At 42.2% G+C, this 21,976-nt stretch overlaps 1 protein-coding gene across 1 annotated transcript; it reads right to left on the bottom strand.

The window, feature by feature from the left end:
• Window positions 1–7,669: 7,669 nt before the first annotated feature.
• CALM2 (calmodulin 2) lies at window positions 7,670–21,147 on the bottom strand. The gene is made up of 6 exons (XM_075749054.1): window positions 20,981–21,147; window positions 16,482–16,512; window positions 11,140–11,283; window positions 10,956–11,062; window positions 10,030–10,165; window positions 7,670–8,599 (listed from the first exon to the last, which is right to left on the bottom strand). Exons 1-6 carry the CDS (start codon window positions 20,981–20,983, stop codon window positions 8,571–8,573), a joined length of 450 nt encoding a protein of 149 aa, XP_075605169.1. The 5' UTR covers window positions 20,984–21,147; the 3' UTR covers window positions 7,670–8,570.
• Window positions 21,148–21,976: the final 829 nt, after the last annotated feature.

Here is a 21,976-nt window from a genome sequence, read left to right as displayed (position 1 = left end):
TTGAAATAGCTAATCAATCCAGAGCTATGGATGTGTTTACAGGCTAAGAGAAGCCTCTTGTCTGGAAGGGCTCGATAGTGTTCCCCCGAGGTACATACTAGGTCAGCAGTGAAATTTTGCCCTTCGGCATGATGGGCAAGGCAGGGTCTGCCTCTCCCCTTTGAGGGAAGAAAGGGCAACTGAAGAGCAGGACACCATTCATACGACTCCTTCATCCCACTGTGCTAGCAGTGAACGGATATGCCCGTCAGCTGTTTTGGTGAAAACATCCTACTTTGGCTAGGTGCAGAAGAGAAGGCTGGATGAGCACTGAAGGAAGAAACAAACACACATATTTGAATATTGGATGCATTTTCCCCACACGTCTGATATAAAATGTAATTGCGTCAGATGTTCTCTGAAAACTGCCAGTTTGCTTAAGACTATTCAGCAAATTACCTCAATAGCTGCTGCCTACACTTCACAGACAGATTGCAAGGAGGTACTTTTCTCCGATGCAGATGCGGAGTAAAGTCTTGGGATTGATGTAGATGCTCCCAATCTACTTCACTAGCAATGACTAATTTTTTTTTTTTTTAACTGCTATCATGGCAGGCAGACTTATCTTTAGACAGAGGCAACCAAAAGGATGGACCATGGATATGAAACCTTCCCCTCCATACAATTTTCCCCAATTTCATTGCTTTTGTAGTCAAGATTACTTTTTAATAATAGCAAAACAGCAAAAGCATTTTATACCTCTCTTCAGTACCTAAAGAGAATTTATCAGAACCTTGGCAATAAAGCCCATCCTCAAATATTTAATTTATGCGAGTGTCCTGGTTTCAGCTGAGAGGGTTGATTTTTCTTCGTAGTAGCTAGTGTGGGGATATGTTTTGGATTTGTGCTGGAGACAGCACTGATAATATAGAGATGTTTTTGTTCTATGGACCTGTTGTTGAGCAGTGTTTACGCGGGGCCAAGGCCTTTTCTGCTCCTCGCACTGCCCTGCCAGCGGGATGGCTGGGGGTGGACAAGAAGTTGGGAGGAGACACAGACAGGACAGGTGACCCAAACTGACCAAAGGGGTATTCCATACTATATGACGTCATGCTCAGTTTATAAGGAGCTTGGAGGAAGAGGAGGGGGGGGGCGGCGGCGTTCGGAGCAATGGCGTTTGTCTTCCCAAGTAACCATTACGCGCGATGGAGCCCCGCTTTCCTGGGGATGGCTGAACACCTGCCTGCCCATGGGAAGTGGTGAATGAATTCCTTGTTTTGCTTTGCTTGTGCGCGCGGCTTTTGCTTTACCTATTAAACTGTCTTTATCTCAACCCACGAGTTTTCTCACTTTAACTCTTCCGATTCTCTTTCCCATCCTGATGGGGGGGAGTGAACGAGCGGCTGCGTGGTACTCAGCTGCCGGCTGGGGTAAAACCACGACAGCGAGAAATGATGAATTTACAGCACAGCAATTTGGGCCATTCTGTGAGGGACCTCCAACCAAGACTACATGGAGATTTCTTCAGGGTACCTACAGATGTGTCTCCTTAGCTAATGCTTCCTTAGGGAAGGATAGAACATGGGCAAATTCGAGGGAAATAAAAAGCTGCCAGAAGGAGATTTTTTTTTTTTTTTGGTAGCATTTCTTCCAAAGCCCAGTAAAGAATCACAAAAGGATTTTTAGAATGTTTTAGGGGAAGCCACTGCCTGCAACCCCCCCCCCAGCATCAATCCAGTTATGCTATAGCATGAGAGTGGAGGAGGATGGAAGAGCTAGCAGAGAGGCACACTTCCCTCCATGTTTAGCCTGGGCATCACAGCCCATTTCAAAAATGAAGAAAACTTGTCCTGCTGGTAGAATAATGAATTATTAAAACAGGAAGAATTGCAGAAGAGTGCTCATTTGCTCTTGCTTTCAGATATTCTTGCAAACTGGCCTGTTAATCTGGCTGGTGGGGATGGCTTCCTCGTAGTAAAAGTCAACAGAAGACAATCCTCTAACAGCAGTTTGGGGGTTTTTTTGGCAGCCTTTTAAAATGTAACATATGTATCAATAAATGCCAATATTAATTCCATGGCAAAATGTCTAGCATTCTCAGAGCTGAAAATGCAAATCAATTACGCAGTCTGTCTTAATTCTACCATCTTAAAAAAAATTCTAGTGACCTATTACACTGCTCTGTGAATCAATTCCAAACTATTGGAAGTTTTCACACATCCTAATCCATTAAGCAGCTTTACTATTAAACATAATCAAGGCCTTCTGAACCAATGTAAAGACTACACTGACCACAGAGCTTTTGTGTAGGCACTGAATGAGTGTCTGAACTATGATTTTCCTATTCCGTGTAAATGATTTGGCAGCAAACAACTCTGCCTTTCCACTTCAGACACAGGGAGCTTCAAAGGTCTCAAAAGCTTCAAGTCTAGTTAGTATTAGAAAACCAGTGGCTATTTAAGAGGAAAAAAATGTTTATAGTAGTCAGAGGCTTAAACACCTTAGAAATAGAGGGAACTGAGAAACCCACAGCCTTCCTGGGGTTGCTGATCATCTAATCCTTCACAATTAATAACAGATTGGGAGGAGTGGGCAAGATCTGAACCTCTTTTTTTGGCCTTTTATTTCAGTAGCAGTCTATTATAGCTGTGTGAAAAAAACCTCTTAGTCAAGTTAAAAAATAGCTCTCACTCCAGAAACAGACAATTCTTTCTTCTTTCTACAATCCTGGTAACATAGTAAGTGCCATTAGCTGCACTTTTCTGACTGCTAAAAAGCATGTGCCTTTTAAGAGGCTGCCGCAGGACCAGGGACATGTTGCCACGATGATGCAGTAGGTGACTAATCCAAACTCAGGGTTTGTCAGACCTGGGAGGAAGGGGAAGACTTGTCTGACCTCTGTAAGGCTGCCTGTCCTGAAAGGGACCAGCCAGCACCGGAAGATGGCTACCTAAGCGATGAATGGAGAGCTGGTTTTGTTTGCTGATCGAGGTATTGATTACTACTGATAAAAGTACTGGTTTACTAATAGGGAAGTTTAGCTTCTGAGCAAGTACATGCCTACCCAAAGGTCTTATCTGCAAGGTGAGGATTATGCAATTAGAACAATCTAAGTACTTTATTCCAGCTGTGGGGGCCACTAGAAATGGATAAAACTCGACTACCACCCTTGCCATTTGAGAACAGCCTGCAGGAACAAGCCAGGGGCTCCAGCCCTCAAGGTCTCAGTATTATTCAAAGACTAGTGTTGGACTTTGTCTTGCACCAGTTAGATGTTTGCATCAAACATTTTCTTTTCCTCCTGCACTATTCTCCTAATTTTATATTCTTTCATCCTCTTTCACTCCTATTTCCAGTTCAGCTCCTCCTTAAAAAAGTCAACCTGCAGTGCAGGGTCATTGCACACCACCACGCAATACCCTGTTTGTATGGCAAGATCTTGGAGCAAGAACTATCTGCTACTCTGCATACCTGAAGCATCCACTAAAATGCAGACCCATTCTTCAACACACCACTGAAACTCTGAATAATGTTACAAAGTTATTAAGAGTTATTGTATCATATTGTATCATATTGTCCAGAGCTTTGCAGGGAATATGCCTCATCTTTAGGCAATTACTGTTACAGTCCATCTTCACCAAATCTTCCATATCTTTTGAAAATGTCACCTCAAGGTATTCCAGTTGGACTAATCTTTGTGCAACGTCTTGAACAGTATCTCAGGACTCTCAAGTTTATGACACTGAAATAAATGCCTTCTCCATAATTCATGTTAAAAAAGCCATAGGAAGTATTTTTCTAAAGGAGCAGCTAGAAAAGAATCAATTTCAAATACTGCCATTTACATCATCTGACACTATGACATCAGACTTGCACTTTAGGGGAAACCAGAAAATTAAGGTCCCCATCCCCATTCCATATTTTATTCTGATTTTTTTCTTTGCGATCTTAAGTGTTAGTCCTTAAAAATCCATTTTTTTAGTGTATACACAGCTATCAGACTCAATTCTTCAAAAACAGAGTAAATAGATAACACGACAAACTGTGACTGTTCTTGTAGGAGAGCATGAACTTTTTTCAAAACCAGAAATTGGAGTAGATGCAGTATGGTGGTTGTTACTCCAGTCATGAATCTGTACTAATGATACAGCAGGAGAAAGAGATAGCTGAGGAGATACTATGATATCAAAATACACTTACTCTAACAAACTCTCCATCAGCTCTCTTTCAAAGTTCTGTTAAGCATAGATTATCCAGCACCCAAGTTTTTTCAGCATTGTCCATTTTGGCTGAATATGACACTTTTTACGCTTAGACCGCACACCCCAGTGTATTCATATATATTCTCAAATACCTGTTATTCTCACTTGGAAAAAAAATTGCTTTTCAAGATTCATTCTTACAGAAGTTCTTTGCTAAAAACATTTTTAACTGAAAAGTCTATCTCTTGACAGACTCAGTATTAGAATGGAACTTCCTTAAGTATCCATTACAACCTGAAAACTTCAGTGGAAAAGCCATTTTTAAATGCAGCATTTCAAGGAGAATTTTGAAAGCCTCTCTGGTATTTCCCACCAACCCCCACTAGAAGTGGCCAGCAACGACGATTAATCATGAACTACAGGAACTCCCTTATACAGCAAATCAGTTTAACACAGCTTCTCTTAATTGGACTGTGTTACTGTCTAAGAAACACAGTGTAGTCACATAACAGAAGTGATACACACAAACATAAGCAAGCAGTCATTTTGCTACTCATTGTGTCCAGCTTGTTACCAAGCGATTCCTGAAAGGGACAGCTCGGACACAGCAGATTTAACTACCTTACTCCTGCAGAGTCAAGTCTTTAGAGACCAATGGCCCCATTCAAAAGAACAAATACCCGGTCTGCGTTACCTCCAGTGGGTCCATCAGCTGTACTCCTGTGTTACATGCTCATCTACCTTCTGAGCTAGTCTCCCTCAAATAATTATACTGATCTTATTAGCAGGCTTCTAATCCTGTCTCCTTTACCTATTAGCCATCCCTAATTTATTAGCTGTACCTTAACAGGCTGCAAGCTTACCAGTTACTATTCCTTATCCAGTGATACATTCCCCCACCACAAATGCAGCTACAAGTGATGAGGGAAGTAGTTATTTTCAGGACAGCTCACAGCCTTGAGGTACACAGTGTCTTATATAGTCAGTCCCACTTGGTTATTCCAAACACTACTAGAGTGAGTTATAGACATACTCTAAAATTTATCAGGCTGTAGCAAGCACTTACACCATCTTCCTTCACTGGGAAAGACCACCATATGAAGACAGGGTCGCACACCATAGGGGCACTTTCACCGCAGAATCATTTAGACTGGAAGGGACCTCCTGAGATCACCCAATCCAACTCGCTGCTCAAGCGAGGTCATCTAGAGACTCTTGCTGACCAGAGACTCCACAACCTGTGTTTGACCACCCTCATAGTAAAAAAGTGTTTTCTTCTGTTTAGATAGAACTTAATCTTCTTAAATTTGTGCCCATTGCCTCTTGTCCCGCCAGTAGGAAACAGAAATGAATCTGTGTCTCTCATCAGGTTTTTTTATACGCATTGTATAGGTTTAGGAGGAGATCTATCATTAAGGGAAGAGCAGTCTTTAAGTATAAGATCTCTTGCCTCAGCCCCCAATTTGTAAAACCCCTGACAGTGTTTTTTTCTTGCAGTGTTATACCATAGAAGGTTTTGTTCTTGCTAATATAGTATGGAATTAAGAGCCTCCACCATATTTAACAGACAAGATAAAGGATTGTATCTTAGCCAGCTACTAGAAGCCAAACTTGAAATTTCAGTATTCCTACATCCACACATATCCAGAAACCTGCCTAGTGACCTGAGGACTACCTGCTTCTCAAAAGAGCATCTGCAAAAGCACCTCAGCCAAAAGGTTTAAGTTCCAGTGATCAATGCCATTAGCTGCCACACTCTACTGACTGTACCTCATTCTTCCATTAGCAGAAAGCACTGAAAAGATTACCCCCAATTCTGCAGCTGAAACATGATGTAAACAGGGCTACAAGACTTCAATATTGACCTGGAAATCAGGCATTTCATTTAGGTAACAGCAACACAGGCACTTACGCTGAACAAACCCAGAAGCTTTGATTCCTGTAACTAAACATTCTGAACAGGGAACAGCTAATATGAGGGTGGCCACCATCACGTATTTTTCACCCATCCATTTTATGAAAGGCAATTATCTCGGCCAAGGCAGTCTTTCATAAAAAAGGGGACCCTCTCCTTTTCACCTGTCAGATGCTTCCAAATGCATGCCCAGTTGTACAAGACAACTGTGGGTCAAAGTGTGATTCCCAGCCTACTGAAAGTCAAGACATCAGACTGGCAAATGCAAATTCTTGTCAGATCCTTGTTTATATTACTTACCTCTAAAAATGAGACTTCCAATACTCCTGCAAGTCAGAATCTCAAGTGGTTGTTCTGATGGGTCTGTCAAATTCTCCTCACCCTGTGCCACTTTAAGCACCTTTGTCTTGTCCCCAGGCTCCTAGGCCACAGGATGAAGACTGGATAGGAAGTGTTTGTTCGGTCACTCATTTTGTAGAGGGGAGACCTTAACTGCTAGAATATTTAGACTGCATAAGCTTCCTGAATCAGATTGGCAGTGCACAAGCAACAATTCTAAGGAATTCTGATGCTGGCCATTTAAACACTTTTGACAAGCCTCCTTTGGAAAACCAGTAGAGCTGCTTATAGTCCTTAGGGAGTAGGGTTTTAAGGTCAGTAACCATGAACTCGAGTCAAGTGTTTCTGAAATCAGGTTGATCAGCTGTCCCAACTGCATTTTCACTGTAATTACAAATACTTCAAAGATTATTAAAACCATTAATAAAACATTACGTGACTGCTCTGCTGGGACCAGTGAGGGTAACCAGATGCAAGGGCCAATGCTTTGTTTAAAGGCAACCAGAATCCCCAAATAAGGTAACTGTATAGCATATGTAAGGTCAGTTCTTGACAGGAGAGTACAGAGGCAAGGGGCACAAAGAGCCTCCAGCATTCTTTCGAGGTCTTGGATTTGTCCTTGGTCAAAACCAGGTTTGTTTTCTGCTTTAAAAAACCCCCAACTTTAAACCTTGACAAAAAACTAGTGCTAGAAGCACAATCATGCTCATTAGCAGATCAGTAAGAGAGTATCTTCCTTTTGTACTCTGAGCTAACTGCACCCTGAATGGCAACTCAGGCATGGCAGTTTCAGAAAAGTCCATGGCAGTGAGACTAAGTTACCCCGATGTAGCAGCTGACAGGGAATAAACTCCAAAATAATTAAAAGAAAGCAAACAGGTTTAGTTGTCTGAACAAGGAATTTTAATTTTAGGTCAACTATTGAACTAGGTCAACATCCAGTTCACAATGTCTACAGATAGTGGGCATAGCCAGTCACTACGGTAAGTTTATTGAAGCACCAAGCTCCACACAAGACTGTAAAATACATTTTAAACTACTAGTAAGAAAGCTTCTTCAAGTCAACAATACTATTAAGGGCCAGAGTTTAAGGACTAAGTTTTCACCTTCCAAGCTATTGTAAGACAGCCAATCCATTGCATAAGCAAACCAAACTGCTACATACTCAAACACATAGAGCAGCAACTGTATTGAACAATTCCTGTAAATAATTCAAGGATACATTGAAACAGTATGGGTAAATTGTAATTTTTTATTGGAAAACAAATATACAACTTGGAATGGATTTGAGGCAAATCGTGCCATAAGCAGATTTTTTTGAAAATAAGTGGCTAAACAAAGTTTAAAAAGCATAGTAACAAGAGGAGAAAATGTTTTCTGGTACAGGACCAGCAGTACAAAAAAAACCTTGTGTACGAGTACCTGGATAAATCACCCGTTTTGCATTAGTGCAACTTAAGTTTCATATTGTTGACTGTCAATCGTCCACAACGTTAAGACTCCACATTTCAACAACATGTTACAGGTATGGCCACAAACAAGTTACTGAAGTAAGCTAGGAGAATGATTACAGTGCATTAGCCATATATTATACATATGTATATATGTATATATACACATATATATACTATTGACATGGTCTTATCCTGCAGTTAGCTGCATGAGTCCTTATCCTCCATCACAGAAAGCGGAATAAACTCCTTTATATACTGGAGAACTAGAGCCAACATGTCGCTTTAACTAAGGAATTGCTAATGCACGGTAAACCCTAGCTTACTTTATGTAATTTGTTACACTAGTCATACCTAAGTCTTCTAAGAAAGCTACTTTTTTTTTTAAACAGACAACCCAGATGTTCCCTCAGTTAACCAACTCCATCTAACTTTAGATGTGCAGAAGGGCTTAAATATCCAGAGTAAGCCACATGCAACATTTGTTACTTAGATCAATTTTCCAAAGATCAGAACAATGACAGTAAGATAAAGGAGAAAAACATGGAGGAATGGCCTTCTAATTACTATACATGCATATTCTTTTGACAGTAAGGGAAAAACCTTTTACAGATAAGTTACAAACAGAGAAAAGGCAAATAAACAATTTTGTACAAGAAATTTAACACATTCTGTACAACGTCTTCACTTCGCTGTCATCATTTGTACAAACTCTGTAAAAGGAAAGAGTTGCATAAGAGTTACTCAGAGAAAAATCTGAATTACAAGATCTGAGATGTGACCTGCCTTACTAGTGCTGAACACTTTCAAAACTGTTTTCAGTTACATTCAAAAAAGCATCTTCAAGACACCCCCATTTTTCCACCAATTCTGCCTAAAAACCTCCTATTTTTAAAGGCAAAAAGCCTCCACTTTTATAAAAAAAGTTGGTCCCTCAGTGAATTGGAGAACAGCCTTGCTTCCAGACTAAAACATTACAGGGTCCTCATGTTCACTGACTTAGAGATAGGGACAAGGTATCTAAGAATGACTGAGATAAGCAGAAATTGTGCTTAAGCAATGATTGGTTAAGTAGGTGCACAAGCAAAACACTCTGTTGGTTTGAATTTTTTTCAAAGCAGAATAGTTCAAGTCTTGCTATTTTGTCTGACCATCTTTAAGCATCTGAATCACTGCTTATTCACAGCACATTGGAAGTTAGATCCCACAGAATAGGATTCTTCACTTACCTTGCTGAACCAGTTTCAGGTGCAGTAACAAAAAGAAACCAGGAACCTAAAAGCAGCTAACTGGTTGCTCAAGTTATAAAAGAGCAACTGGAAACAAGAGGGATATCTACCCTCTCTAGTGCCAGCCTCTAAACAGTCTACTCCTAAGCAGAGTTATGGAGCACCAGCCTTGTTCATAAAAACATGTTTTCACTCACAGATGAGTGCTCATCCTGAGGCCACAACTAGAAAGGCCTTAAAGAGAAGCCACACCTACACCTCAGAAACAGTAACGGTATTATCTGAAAATACCCTAGTTCTTTTCTATAAAAATGTTCAGAAAGTTACAAAGTGAAAATAAGCTTAGCACTTCTGAGCTGCAAACAATTGTCTAACAGAACTCCTCCTGCTCACATGACTTTATTTAAGTTTCAATGCCAGGAAGAAAGAAAGAAAATAAGCTACTGCTGCAGCTGATTTGTGTGAAGTTAAGAGGTCTTCTAAAGGTCTTTAAATTTATGCACATTTTAGAGGCTTTCCTCCTTTAATTAGTAATTTTAAAAGCATTAATAAAAGACAAGTGACTTGCTACAGTCAGATCAACCTTCATTAGTGAACAGAATAGTATGAACAGTATGTGAACATCTCAGCTAGCTTCCTTATTCTAATGGTCATTAGACATCAATAGATTTAGAAAGTTATTCTTACAGTGCACAGTTTATAGTAATTTTTTGCCTTTGGCACAAAGGTAGCAGTAACCCACCCAAACTTAACCCCATTTAGAGGTACATGATGTACATACTAAAAGACCATAGCTTAAAGGAACACTAACTGTTGAGAAGATCTCACCTTAACACTGCCCTATTTAAACTTGGTGTGGCTATCAGCATCTATACAACCACCAGCATAAGAAGAATCTGTTAGCAACTCCTTACCTTCATAGTTTACTTGACCATCACCATCAATGTCTGCTTCCCTAATCATTTCATCAACTTCTTCATCTGTTAGCTTCTCACCAAGATTTGTCATCACATGACGGAGTTCTGCAGCACTAATGTAACCGTTACCATCCTGGGAGAGGAAAAAAGGAACACTGGAACAGACTTGTCTAAGGCTTAGTGACTTAACTAGAACTTAATACTGCAGAGCAAGTTGAACATTAAGAAGTTAGCATAGCTTTAACCACTAGCATTTGCACAAGGCAGATGAAAGCTATAAGCCTATCTTCAGTATTGTCCAGGATCTTAAGTCTTAAAAAGATGTTTTAAAACCAGCTTCTCCAATACAGTCTACTTTGGTTGTCCTAACTTGAGACTTTTTTTTAAATCACTGACACAGCAATCAGCACCTTTTGCAATCTTTTTAGGTGACAGATGTCTATTCAATCATGTGACTGACTGGTTCAAGTGTCTATTTCTTAGAACAGAAGCTACTTATCACATTCACCTGTTTCATGGGAGTCCAGCACAAAGCCACAAGCCCCTTCAGAGCCCACTTTTACATATTCCATCCCAGTTGAGACACTGGGTATGGAAACTTTAGTCTGTACTAAGTAAATTGCTAAGTGAGTCCAAGTGAAAGATTTAACAGATTACCATTTGAAATATTTAAACAACTTCCCTGCCAGCCTTGTAGAAGTATTTTAGTATCATAGCAAGTGGTAGCTTAATCACCTGCTGCCACCACAATGACTCATCTGACTTTCAGGTTCAGTACCACAGAAGACTGAACTTTAGGGTGACTAGTTAACCTAGAGGTTCTAGAAGACAGGACTGCAGATACCCCTCAATTCAGTGAGGAAGCTCATTAGAAGTCAGAGTGAGTTTTCCAAACAGAATTATTTGTTAAGGTATTTTAGTACCTTGTCAAACACACGGAACGCTTCTCTAATTTCTTCTTCGCTATCTGTATCTTTCATTTTTCTTGCCATCATTGTCAGAAACTCTGGAAAGTCAATTGTGCCATTACCTGCAAGACAGTTACTATGTTAGTAAGAGACCCATGTTTTAGATACTTTATTAAATTACTTATTAGTAAAATCTTACCATCAGCATCTACTTCATTGATCATATCCTGTAGCTCTGCTTCTGTGGGGTTTTGACCAAGCGATCTCATCACTGTCCCCAACTCCTTTGTAGTTATAGTACCATCACCATCCTTGTCAAATAGTGAAAAAGCTTCTTTGAATTCTGTACAACAGCAAAAAAGGAGTTAATGCCTTCAGCTTTGAAATGTTAGGTTTACTTAATCACATAAGAATCTATTGCTGCTTACTGTTGTAAATTACAAAACTTGATTTCATTCTCTTAAGAAAATGTCAGTATATTGCTCAGTCTGCTATAACCGTAATGCCAATACGAAAGCACCAGCATCTAGAAAACAACCCACCAGTCTACCAATCAACCACACTTTGATCTAAATAAGGTGGAAGGTCATCCATTTCAGGAGTGCGTAGATGTTTGCTACTATCTATTTTGAACAAAGATCCCTAATACAGAGCTGAAAGAAATAGCTATCTGCAACTAGAATGATCCACATCCTTGGATCTCGTAAGAAAATACGCAATTAATTTGAGAAAGCTGAAAAAATAGTACTCAAAATACAAATGCTACAGCGTAACAGTACTTCTATTACTAATGGAGGAGACCAATCAATGGAAAAAGGTGTAATATCAAACTAAAAATAGTTGCTCATAACTAATTTCTGCTGGACATGGAAGTCTGAACAGTATATGCTACATGAAGTTGCATGTAGACCTAGCACCACAGGTCTTAACATTTGGCCGTATCTAGCTAAGAAGGAACTCTTCCCAGCTCTCCCCCACTGGACTTCTTTATAGTCATTCAGCCTATGGATATACACAACTCCAGTCAGCTGTTCAAGGAGGAAGTCACTGGAGTCTTAACTGCCAAAAAGCTGCTTAGAAAATTCCTTCAGCCCTACTCTATCCTGAAACAGCCTTCATAAAACTAGTCAAAAACATTTGTAAGACTGCTTAACTGTGTTTCAATGCTGCCTCTTAACCCCCTACAATGGCTGTATTGTAGCCAGCAATACTAATACAAGCATAACGTGTTTAATTGTCCAGTCCAAAAATGGAGTTGGTTTTAATCCATGCCATCTGTTCATCTTTGGCCACAGACCTTAAATTAGCTCACTGGACTGTACTAGCTAATACACAAATTACAGTCAAACATGAAAAACTTATCTATTCTCTTGTATAGTTCTTTTACAGCTTTCAAGGCACCTTGAAACACTTTGGAGAACTCTTTAGCTCAAGGGTACTCCTGCATCAGAAATACTTCCAAGAATTAATTTTTCAACATGTCCAAGCAGCCAGCTTTCCAGATGGTGGGTTTCCCAGACCAGAATTAGTCACAGTAAAATTTGTGTTTTCACATGAACTGCATAAGGTCTTACTTCATCCATTTTGTACTCCGAAACACTCGAGGTGAGTACAAGCTGGCAAGTGTTAAAAATGCAACTACAAAAATAGGCTTTTTATAGTTCATGAATGCAGCTATAATACCAGAGCCACAATTGAGTCTCATCCAGGAAAAAACACCCTTCTACATCTAACAGTTTGAAGTGTTCCAAAAGCCAACTCCCACTGTTTAGCATGTAAGAATCAGAGCAAGACTACCACAGGACCAGACAACAGTTACAAGCCAGCATTGTATAATCACAAAGTAGAAACAGGCCTACTCTGACAGCTGTAAGCTGTACCTACAGTAACTTACAACCACTCTTTGGGGCTAGTTTCAGTTAGCTTGGAGGCAACAAATAGGTTTTAGGAGGAAAGTTTTACACCACTTTAGAAAAGGCTTTTGGTTCAAGCCTAGTAGAAAAGTTCACACTGTCAAGTAAGGACCTTAAAAGGGGAACATTGAATCTTCATCAAGAATCAGGTACTCAAACATTATTCAAAATGTTTAGCCAAACCACTTCATCCTTAACTTGAAGGTCAACCGTCAAGAACCCAAACATGAAGCAAACTTCACAGTACTGCAATGACCCTGCTTAGAAAAAGTAGTATTTTATGCAAAATTCAAAGACCTGCTTTCTGCAGCATGGGCCATTCAGTGGTATATTCTGAACACTTGAATGAGCCACTCTTTACCTTTTTTTACTCAAAGATGCTATAGGCTAAGAAACAACCAGCTATAAATCATAACTATAGAGTGTCAAAGATCTGCAGCATATTCCTGTTTGAAATGCTCAAAACAAGTTAGGAATAAGATTAAAATACCTCTTTAACTACTTCTAGGAACCATCTCCAGTAATTAGATCAAAGGAATAACCACCTATGCAGATGCAGTTTAGACTAGAACAAGAACAACCTAGCATAGCTTTAGAGCACTTGTGGCAATGGCCAGTGAAAGCTTTAGAGGACTTGTGGCAATGGCCAGTGAAAGCGGCCATAAAATACTGAAGTTTAGTGAGCAACTCAATTCTAGCTTCCTGCAACACAAGATTATGAAACACACCTCCCACGCTTAAACACCTTATGACTCCACGCAGAATGTAAAGCAAATCCTCCCTCTATTCAACGCTCCTCCATATCAAACTGCAAATGAAAATTCTCTTGTATTCTAGATAAGGTTAACCTGTCAAACCTGAGGACAGTGTCATGAGAACCACTCATCTTCAGGCCTGCCTACAAGGTTTCAGCCTTTCCTTCCTTCTGAAAAGCACACTACATCAAGAGAAAAAGACTACTTCCAGGCCCCACAAAAGAAAGGCTAGTCCAACAGAATATGAACTCTAACACCCTAGCTCAAAATGTTCTATTTAACAATAGCTTTTGAGGCATCTCTGCACCACGTTACCTTTCCACATGAAGTGGCAGTCTTCAGTAACCTAGTATGTTCAGTGAACCAGAGCTACCATTCCTGCTCTCACACAGTTTAGCCAGCTATGTCTGGAACTTTTATAGGAAAATGTCAATTGTTCTTTTCACAGCTACCAGGAGCTCAACACTTAAACATGACTATTTCTACTATGAAATAAATTCTAAATAACTTTGTGGTCAGATCCCCAGAAAACCACAACACACTAAAAGGAACAAGGCATAATGAACACCATACATAGGCCTACTTGTTCGGAGAGCCCACTGAGACCTGAGGTCTAGTGGAAGAAAGAGTATAGCTCACTAGATTAGTTTCCTAGGGACAAAAGCATCTTTAGATTCCCTCCCCATCTCAACTACCCACATGAAATGGTCCTGACCTATATACCTTTTTAAATGCAACACTTAACCAAAGGGATACCCGTTTGACTCAGCAACTTCATTCTTACTGGATGAAGCTGCAACCAGCATTCATATTCTGTACCTACTCAGCTTGCAAAAATCAGTCTTTCATATGAACAAAACCTGAGAAGTCTTCTACCTACAATGACAAGAAGCTTCAGTCCTATATGACCAGTGAGTTCCCTAAGAAATAAGAAACTGTATTCTGGTGCTTCACAGCAGAGGTGGAAGATTTGTTTTAAGCCCAGGAGAAGTTGCTGCTTTAACTACTTTGGCCTTCTATTCAAGAAGGGGAATGTTGTCTCTATCTTTAATATCACTTTAAGCCCACCTTCAAATCAAAAGCTAGATATCTTCAGATAAGCTGAAATGGAATGGGGGTGGGGTGGTGGTGTGTCAAGCCTTTAAAACCACACAACCTCTGTAAAACATGCAAACTGTACCTTTAACAGTCTTCCCAGGCAAGACACTGGTCTTCAACAGCAAAACTAAGCAGACTGCTTAGTCAGCTCTAACCCTTCCTAAGCAGTACGAGGGACGGTTCCCTAACAGACCAGCAGTGGGCTTATGTCTTCACATCACAGGTTTACGGTTTACTTGCAAACACATTTGCTTTATAAAATACCATAGCTGAACTGAAAGTGTCAGGCCATTTTACACTGGATATTACCACACAGATGAAAATCCTCTATTCCAGTGTGACAAGCTTATTCATACTCACTTTGGGCTCTGAGAACTATACTATCCTTACTGAATAACATTTGCACTAATCCTGAGGTAGTGTTAATAAGTTCATTTATATTCCATAAGCAGCTACATCAACTAATAAAGCTTCTACAGTTATGAACTGGAACAATGAATCATTACTAAAAAGAAACAGTGACAGTTGGTAAAGCCTGCTCCAGCTAAACTGATCACAAAACCTTTAAGATATGTAGGCCACTTCCAGAAAAAAAAAAAATCCAAGTTGAACTAGATTTGGCTTGTGCTTACTCATAAGACAGTACCATGGCGACAAGTAAATAGACTAAGGACTTTCTACAAAACCATAATTAGTCTCCTATGAGTTAAAGCAAGCTTCTGAAGTCTAAATCTACAGAAGAATGTTCTTACACTTCAAATTTGGCAATTATGGTAAAAACAAACTAGCTCATTATGACACTTCTGTTTAACACAGTGTCTTCAAGAGCTACACCGCTGTTAAATAGCTATACCTCTTAGAGGTTGTTATTTGTATGCTTGACCTTGTACTATTAGCAGAACTCTAACATCCTCTAAAATCATTTCACATGACAGTTATGCTCACTGAGACTTTCTAGTATTAACACTATACATCTGTCAGATCAAAAACTCTAAAGTTTTTAAATGTTCATGGCAAGGCTGAATTCTGTATTACTAGCTTTAAGTCACATCAATTATTGAAGTCGAAATCAGTCTTCAGAGACCAGTGACAGATACTAGTTTGTGCAGCCTGCATGAGTAGGAGACGTAACCACAAGTTTTATCCACTAGTAGACAGTTGTCAGTGTATAGAAACCATTGTTAGGGGACAATACTAAGATGTAAAAGATGCATATTTATTTAAGCATTTCAGAGCAAGTGCCAGACCATCCAAACAGTGCATAGAACACTTGTGTCCAAGTATACAATGCAGTTCCAAATATGGAATATCAAGAGCTGTCATCATGAAGCCAGAGTGGCTGTTTCTGACAGCAGAGACTAAAACATCTCTGCTGACAGGAGACCTCAAAGTAAATTATTTTTGTCTTCTGTTAGAAGTACACTCCAGATGCCAAGTCTGATTCATCAGAGATTCCCCCCACACACACCTTCCACATTTCAGTTTGCACTTGGGACAATTCTATAGTCAGAGAAAAAACCAGACTCCCAAATCTACTAGCTAGTAAAGCTGTGAGGATTGTCTAACTATTCTAGAGGACAAAACTTCAGATTCATTGTATCCATGGTGCTTCTACAGTAGACAATCCTTTAAAACTTAGGTGACAAATTAAAACATTCCACAATACTTCTTTTGTATCTAAGAAAGCTAAATATCTTGTGTAACACAGACTGCCACTGGATTAAGAGATATGCCAGGTCAAGTAGGAGTAGCAACATAGCATGTAAAAGCCTCACCTGCAATCTGCTCTTCTGTCAGTTGATCAGCCTGCAATAAAAGAGAGTATCATTATAGTTGTAGCAAAAGTTCAAGGCAGAGACAGACACAGACTTGTAGAGGCCTCTAAATATGGTAGCTGCTCTTCAGGACTTATCTGTAGCATTCTGAAATAGTTCTAACAAACACAGCTCAAAAGTCATCAGGATTGCTTGCTAAGTAAGAACTGGCAGCCTTTGTTTCCTGACCCTGCAATATCTGCTACAGCCAAATAATGGATTACCATGCAGATCAATCAGTTACCCAGGCAACACCAGCAAACTCAAGGCACACAGGTCCCTCTAGACTGGTTTTAAAAACTCATTAACACAGCAGACTACTGGTAGTAATACTTTGGTAGACTAGCCTCAGCTTTAACACTAAATACTTCAGGTCTAAGTAATGCAGCAGTAACCCCCAAATCCCAAATTTAAGGCAGACTAGTCTCTTCTGCTAAGTTACAATGCTATAATTAGAAAAACACGCTCTTCTCTAGAATTAAATGATTCCTTGATTAAAATGAAGCTTCATGTCCAAGACCTGGCCATAAAAACCAGAGTCCATATAATCTGTACTAGCAGCTTCAGCTCAAACCGGTCATTTCAATGCATTTGTCATATGGCTGTCTAGACTTTCAGACCATTGTCTACAGACTCAGGTAGCATAAGGTAGTTTACAGGGCCACTAGAGAAAGGTTCAGTGGTGCAAGACATAATTTCTGTATCAGTTGGGTAAGCCCCAGTTTAGACCTTATTTTGCTCTATCACCGAACAGTTTTGAATCAACTGGATGTGACAGCAATAAAAACCCTGTCTTCAAGGCCAAACCCAAAAAGGACTTTACTCTTGAAAGAACCCAAAGGTGTTTGAGGACTGTAGAAATACTTTGCCTAGAACTCAGCTGATTCTTCAAACAAATCCTGGATGGCTTCAGTTGAGTTGCAGTAACAAGGCCATACACACATTTCCTTTGAAGAAGCTCCTTGAGCTCTTTACCCCATAGTACTCCACTTAGAGTCAAGATAAACTTTAAAATACAGGAAAGATATACTCACTGCCTAAGTTCGACACTGCTTTTTTAGTTTTGTTCCTACTCTAACTATTGCAGCAACAACTTCTTTATAATTATTGCAATACTGACAATTAGAAACATTTTCTGTCATTAGCTGTGCCCATGAAGGTGTCTCTACACATTTAGCCATCTGCCAGTGAAACAGAAAAGGTATATACACCATCTGTCAATTTTTACTTTACTAATTTCAATTTGAACTACATTTCTATATTGCATACAAACTTGGTTACCAGCTTCTCGTTATTCTTCCTGTAACAGAAATGAAGTTAGCTGCTTTAAGAACCGTACAAGGGCTAAACTGCTTACAGAAAAAATATGCATACAATACAGCAACAGCCCAAAATAAAGGCCATGATCAGTGATTTCTCATACTGCCTGCAGCTCACCTACTCAAAGAATCAAGACCACACTACTGAGCAACTTCTCAAAGAGCAGCCAACGGGTATTTGCAGCTATAGACTCCACTTGTTCCAATTTCAGCAGCTGTATTCCCATGCAGGTTCAACTTGGTTTTTTTTTTTAAAAAAAAGAGTGTCTAGGGTGGCAGCAACATCTGCTGAGATCACAATTCACCATTCGGCTTTGAGATGGAAGCATTCTGCTGGTCACTTAACAGAACCCTAACAGATATTTCTCTTGTCTGAAGTGTATTAACACAGACTCATACCTTTGCATGCTATTTACATTTTAATTACTTGAGTGAAGACAATGATGTGTTACACTTCTGTAGGATATTTATATCCACAGATAGCTGTAGAATAGATTTAAGTAGCAAGAACCTAGTTTATTTAGGTCAATACTTATTGACCAAGTTGAGCCACATACTGTTTTATATAAGACATGACATTAAGCAGTCTTTAAGGTGTTAAGTGTTCCCACACTCTTCCTCTAACTCTTCCAGAAACTTAAAACATCCTATAGCCACTAACCATGAATTTGGATAAGCTTTGTCAGTACCTGCAAGAGGTACAGTGTTTGAGAAAAGCATGAAGCTTATTAGAAGCCACAGGTATACGGCAGTTGAAAGATAAGCTAGGAGGTGGGGCAAGGTTGAACAAACACCATCTGTACTCTGCAGTGCTAGGCTCTGCAGGGACTGCTGCGCAACAGCAGCAAAAGGCGGAGCCAGCATGTCTGCCAGATCACTCCCTCCCATGCCGCTGAGGTGGAGGGCTATCAGCCCCAATCCATGTGTGCAGGTTATAGGCCACCGTGGTCTTCTGGAGTTCTTTATCCTGAATTTAAACTAGATACTCGTGCACCATCTATGTGACAGTATGCACACCTTCAGTAATGCAACTCAACTTGAGAAACAAACAGTAAATTACAAGTCTAACATGCCTATGCTATAGTTTTGACATGCCCCTTACTATGGCCAAGATCCACCTGAAAAACCTCCTTTGATGAAGTCAGGGAACCATCACAGCTTGGACATGCATTCTCCGATTCATGTTGCAGCACTTTCATTTTCACTGCAATAGCTCCCATCCCCCACCCCCAGATTACGTTGAGGGCCTGACAAAGAATCTAAGCCTAGTAAAGAAGGGGAGCCGCTGTCTGTGCAGCAGTTTCAGTGGCACATGCAGCCTCTAGAGGTAGTGTTTCATTACAGCCATAGCTGCTATGCAGTAATCAGTTTGGAAGATCCTCAGAGCTGACTAACACAGCCTGGTAGAGAGCTATCAGCAAATCACAGAACAGATGACACTGTTCCACTCCAAAACCTAGCATTTTGGTATACTTCACAAGTGTTAGATCTGAATGGACAGTTCTACTCTGGCAAGATTAACTGAAGAGCAAGAACTAGATGGACTAGCAGAAGGGCTAAAGTTACACTTATAGTAGAGGTTAGCTTATTTTGACAGCAAAGTATTCTACTTTATCTAGCATGTGCAGTATTGGACAACATATATTCACAGGTTTAGCCAGTCTGGTGTGTCAGGATGAACTATAACCACATTCAAAGTGTTACTGTGCCTCCTGGACACACCCATTTTTATATAGACCTTGCTTGAAGATACTCCATTTTTGGTTCCATACAGATGATGGCAAAAAGCATTAAGTCTCTTCCTGCTAAATTCACTGGGTTTTTTTCCTTTACAGATGGTTTGTTGTATAGGTTCACAATTCAAGCAAAAGAACAAATTCAGGCTTCTGTTCACTGAATTTCTTGGCCCAGAGAGAGCACTTTAAAGAAATGTTAATTTTAACTACCCATCATTCACATTAGACATGGCAAGTTGATAGTGATCTGATTCCTTAAAAGCATGTAATGAATGAAAAGGCACTTCCACTATACTGCATCTTCTGTGAACGCAGAGATAGTACTATGTGGTCATTGGTGTTGCTTTTGCAACAGAACTGTTCTCTTTTTGTACGTGCTTCAGTGTCCACTTGTTTTAATTAAAAAAGCTAAACTCATATCCTTTAGATCGAATTTGAAACAATTCTCAAATTCCACCTTCTATTTCGAAAGTCAATTAAAATCCTAAACAAAAGTATTGCTAGGAAAAATAAATTGTGCTTGATCAAAAAAATGCAGGACTGTCCACCGCAATGACCAAAACGGGAAGTCAAAACTGTTAAAAAAAATAAATCCCTTGTTCAATAGAGCCACCGACAACAAGGCGTTATCATGAAATCGGCAGGGGAGAGCGGCTCCAATGTGAGCTGACAACAGGTCTAGCAAAGAGGGAGGATGGTGCAGTGAGGCAGCCTGCCCCTCATCATCATGCTGCTCAGAAGCTGCAGGGCTCCGCAGTGCATTATTACCAGGCGCAACACACCTCGCTAGCGAGCCAGACATCTTAAGCGCTCGCAAGCAGCCGTTGCCGCGCCGCTGGCTCCCCAGCCCCATTCAGCCGCACACGCCGGCTTGCCGGGGGGAGGGGAAGGGGGGGGGGAAGGAAGCGATAAGAAAGTGGAGCTGGTGCCATCGTGGCAGGCTCCTTCCCCCCTCCCGGCACCCCTCACGCGGGTCTCCTCCCAGGAGGAACCGTTATCTGCCGCTCTCCCCCCGCACCCGACACACGCCCCGACAAAGCGTCATGGCGCTCGAACCGAGTGGCAGTTTGAATTTTGAATCCGCACCAACGCCCCAGGGCGGGAAAGGGACCCGGGCGGGATTCGTCCACCACCACTTCCTCCTACGCACGCGGCGCCTCCGAGCGGGACCCTCCGCCCCAGCCTACCCGCGCTGAGCCCACCGGCCGCAGCAAGGGACGCCTTCACCCCTACCCCCACCCTTCCGCAGGCGACCTCACCCCACACCAGACAAACCACCCGCCCCTCTCCTCCTCCTTCCCCCCCGCCCCAGGTACCCACAAACAGTCCCCCCCCCTTCCCCACACACCGAGCACCAGACCAGCACCCACAAATAATTGTCGCTACCCCATACCCAGGGACTCACCATGGTGGCTCGGCCTGGCTGCGGGGTGTGGTGGAAGCTAACGGCTATACGGGGCACACAAGCAACCTGCCCGCTCTACGGCTCGCCTCACACTGAGCCCTGCCCAGCCGCCAGCAGTGCCTCATAAACCTCCTCACAGACCGACCGGATCGCTCCGCGCCGCTCCCTCCCCCCTCCCCTTTCCCCGTCAGTGAAGGGAGCTGCGAAAGAAGTCCCGGCTCTTCCCGCTCCTCTCGGCAGGACCCCCCCGCACCCCGAGCGCGTTCCCTCTCTGCCCCCGGCCTCCCTAGCCCCGGTGCAGGAAGGGGTGAGGTGCGGGAAAGATGGGGGCTGCGCTGGTGAAACGGCGGGAGGGGGTGCCGGAGGGGGCAGGCTGAGGGATTATTTTCTGGGCGGAAGAGGATTTTAGAAAAAATGCCGAGGAGTGCGGCGACTCCAGAAGGAGGGCGCTGATTGGTGAATTCGTACCTGCAATGCGTCACTTGGACATGCACAGTCTGGGCTGGGAAGCGGTTACCCCTCCCCCCGCCCGCAGTGCGCGAGGCCCGGCCCGGCCAGGCTGAGTGCGGCGGGGCCAGGCGCGGTCCGGCCCGGTCCGGGGGGCCCCGCCACCGGCCTGCCCCGCTGTCCCGCTCCCTGCGCCTGCAGAGGGTGGGCGGCCTGCGGGGACGGCAGGCGCTGCGGCAGGGTGTGCCGGGCGGGCAGAGCCCCAGCGTCCTGCTGCCGCTGCGGGCACGCGCGTGAGGAGCGGCAGCGGCCGCCGCAGAGAGCCCGGGGGGGGGGGGGGGGGGAACGGGACGGGGCGGTGTGGCGGGCTGCGGAGCGGGCGTCCCCGCGGCCAACGCCGCCTCCTTCCACCGACAAACGGTGCCGGCCTCGGCGGGTGTTGCCGCCCGGCCCCTGCGGGTTCGGGAAGGGAGGCCCGTCTGGATCAGCCCCCGGGCCGCAGGCCGCGGAGCGGGGCCGTGTCCCGGGTTGGGCGGCAGTCTGCCTCGG

The sequence above is a fragment of the Balearica regulorum genome, chromosome 3 (assembly GCF_011004875.1).
Source record: "Balearica regulorum gibbericeps isolate bBalReg1 chromosome 3, bBalReg1.pri, whole genome shotgun sequence".
In the NCBI taxonomy this organism is placed as follows: Eukaryota; Metazoa; Chordata; class Aves; order Gruiformes; family Gruidae; genus Balearica; species Balearica regulorum.
This window is presented reverse-complemented; position numbering and strand designations above follow the sequence as displayed.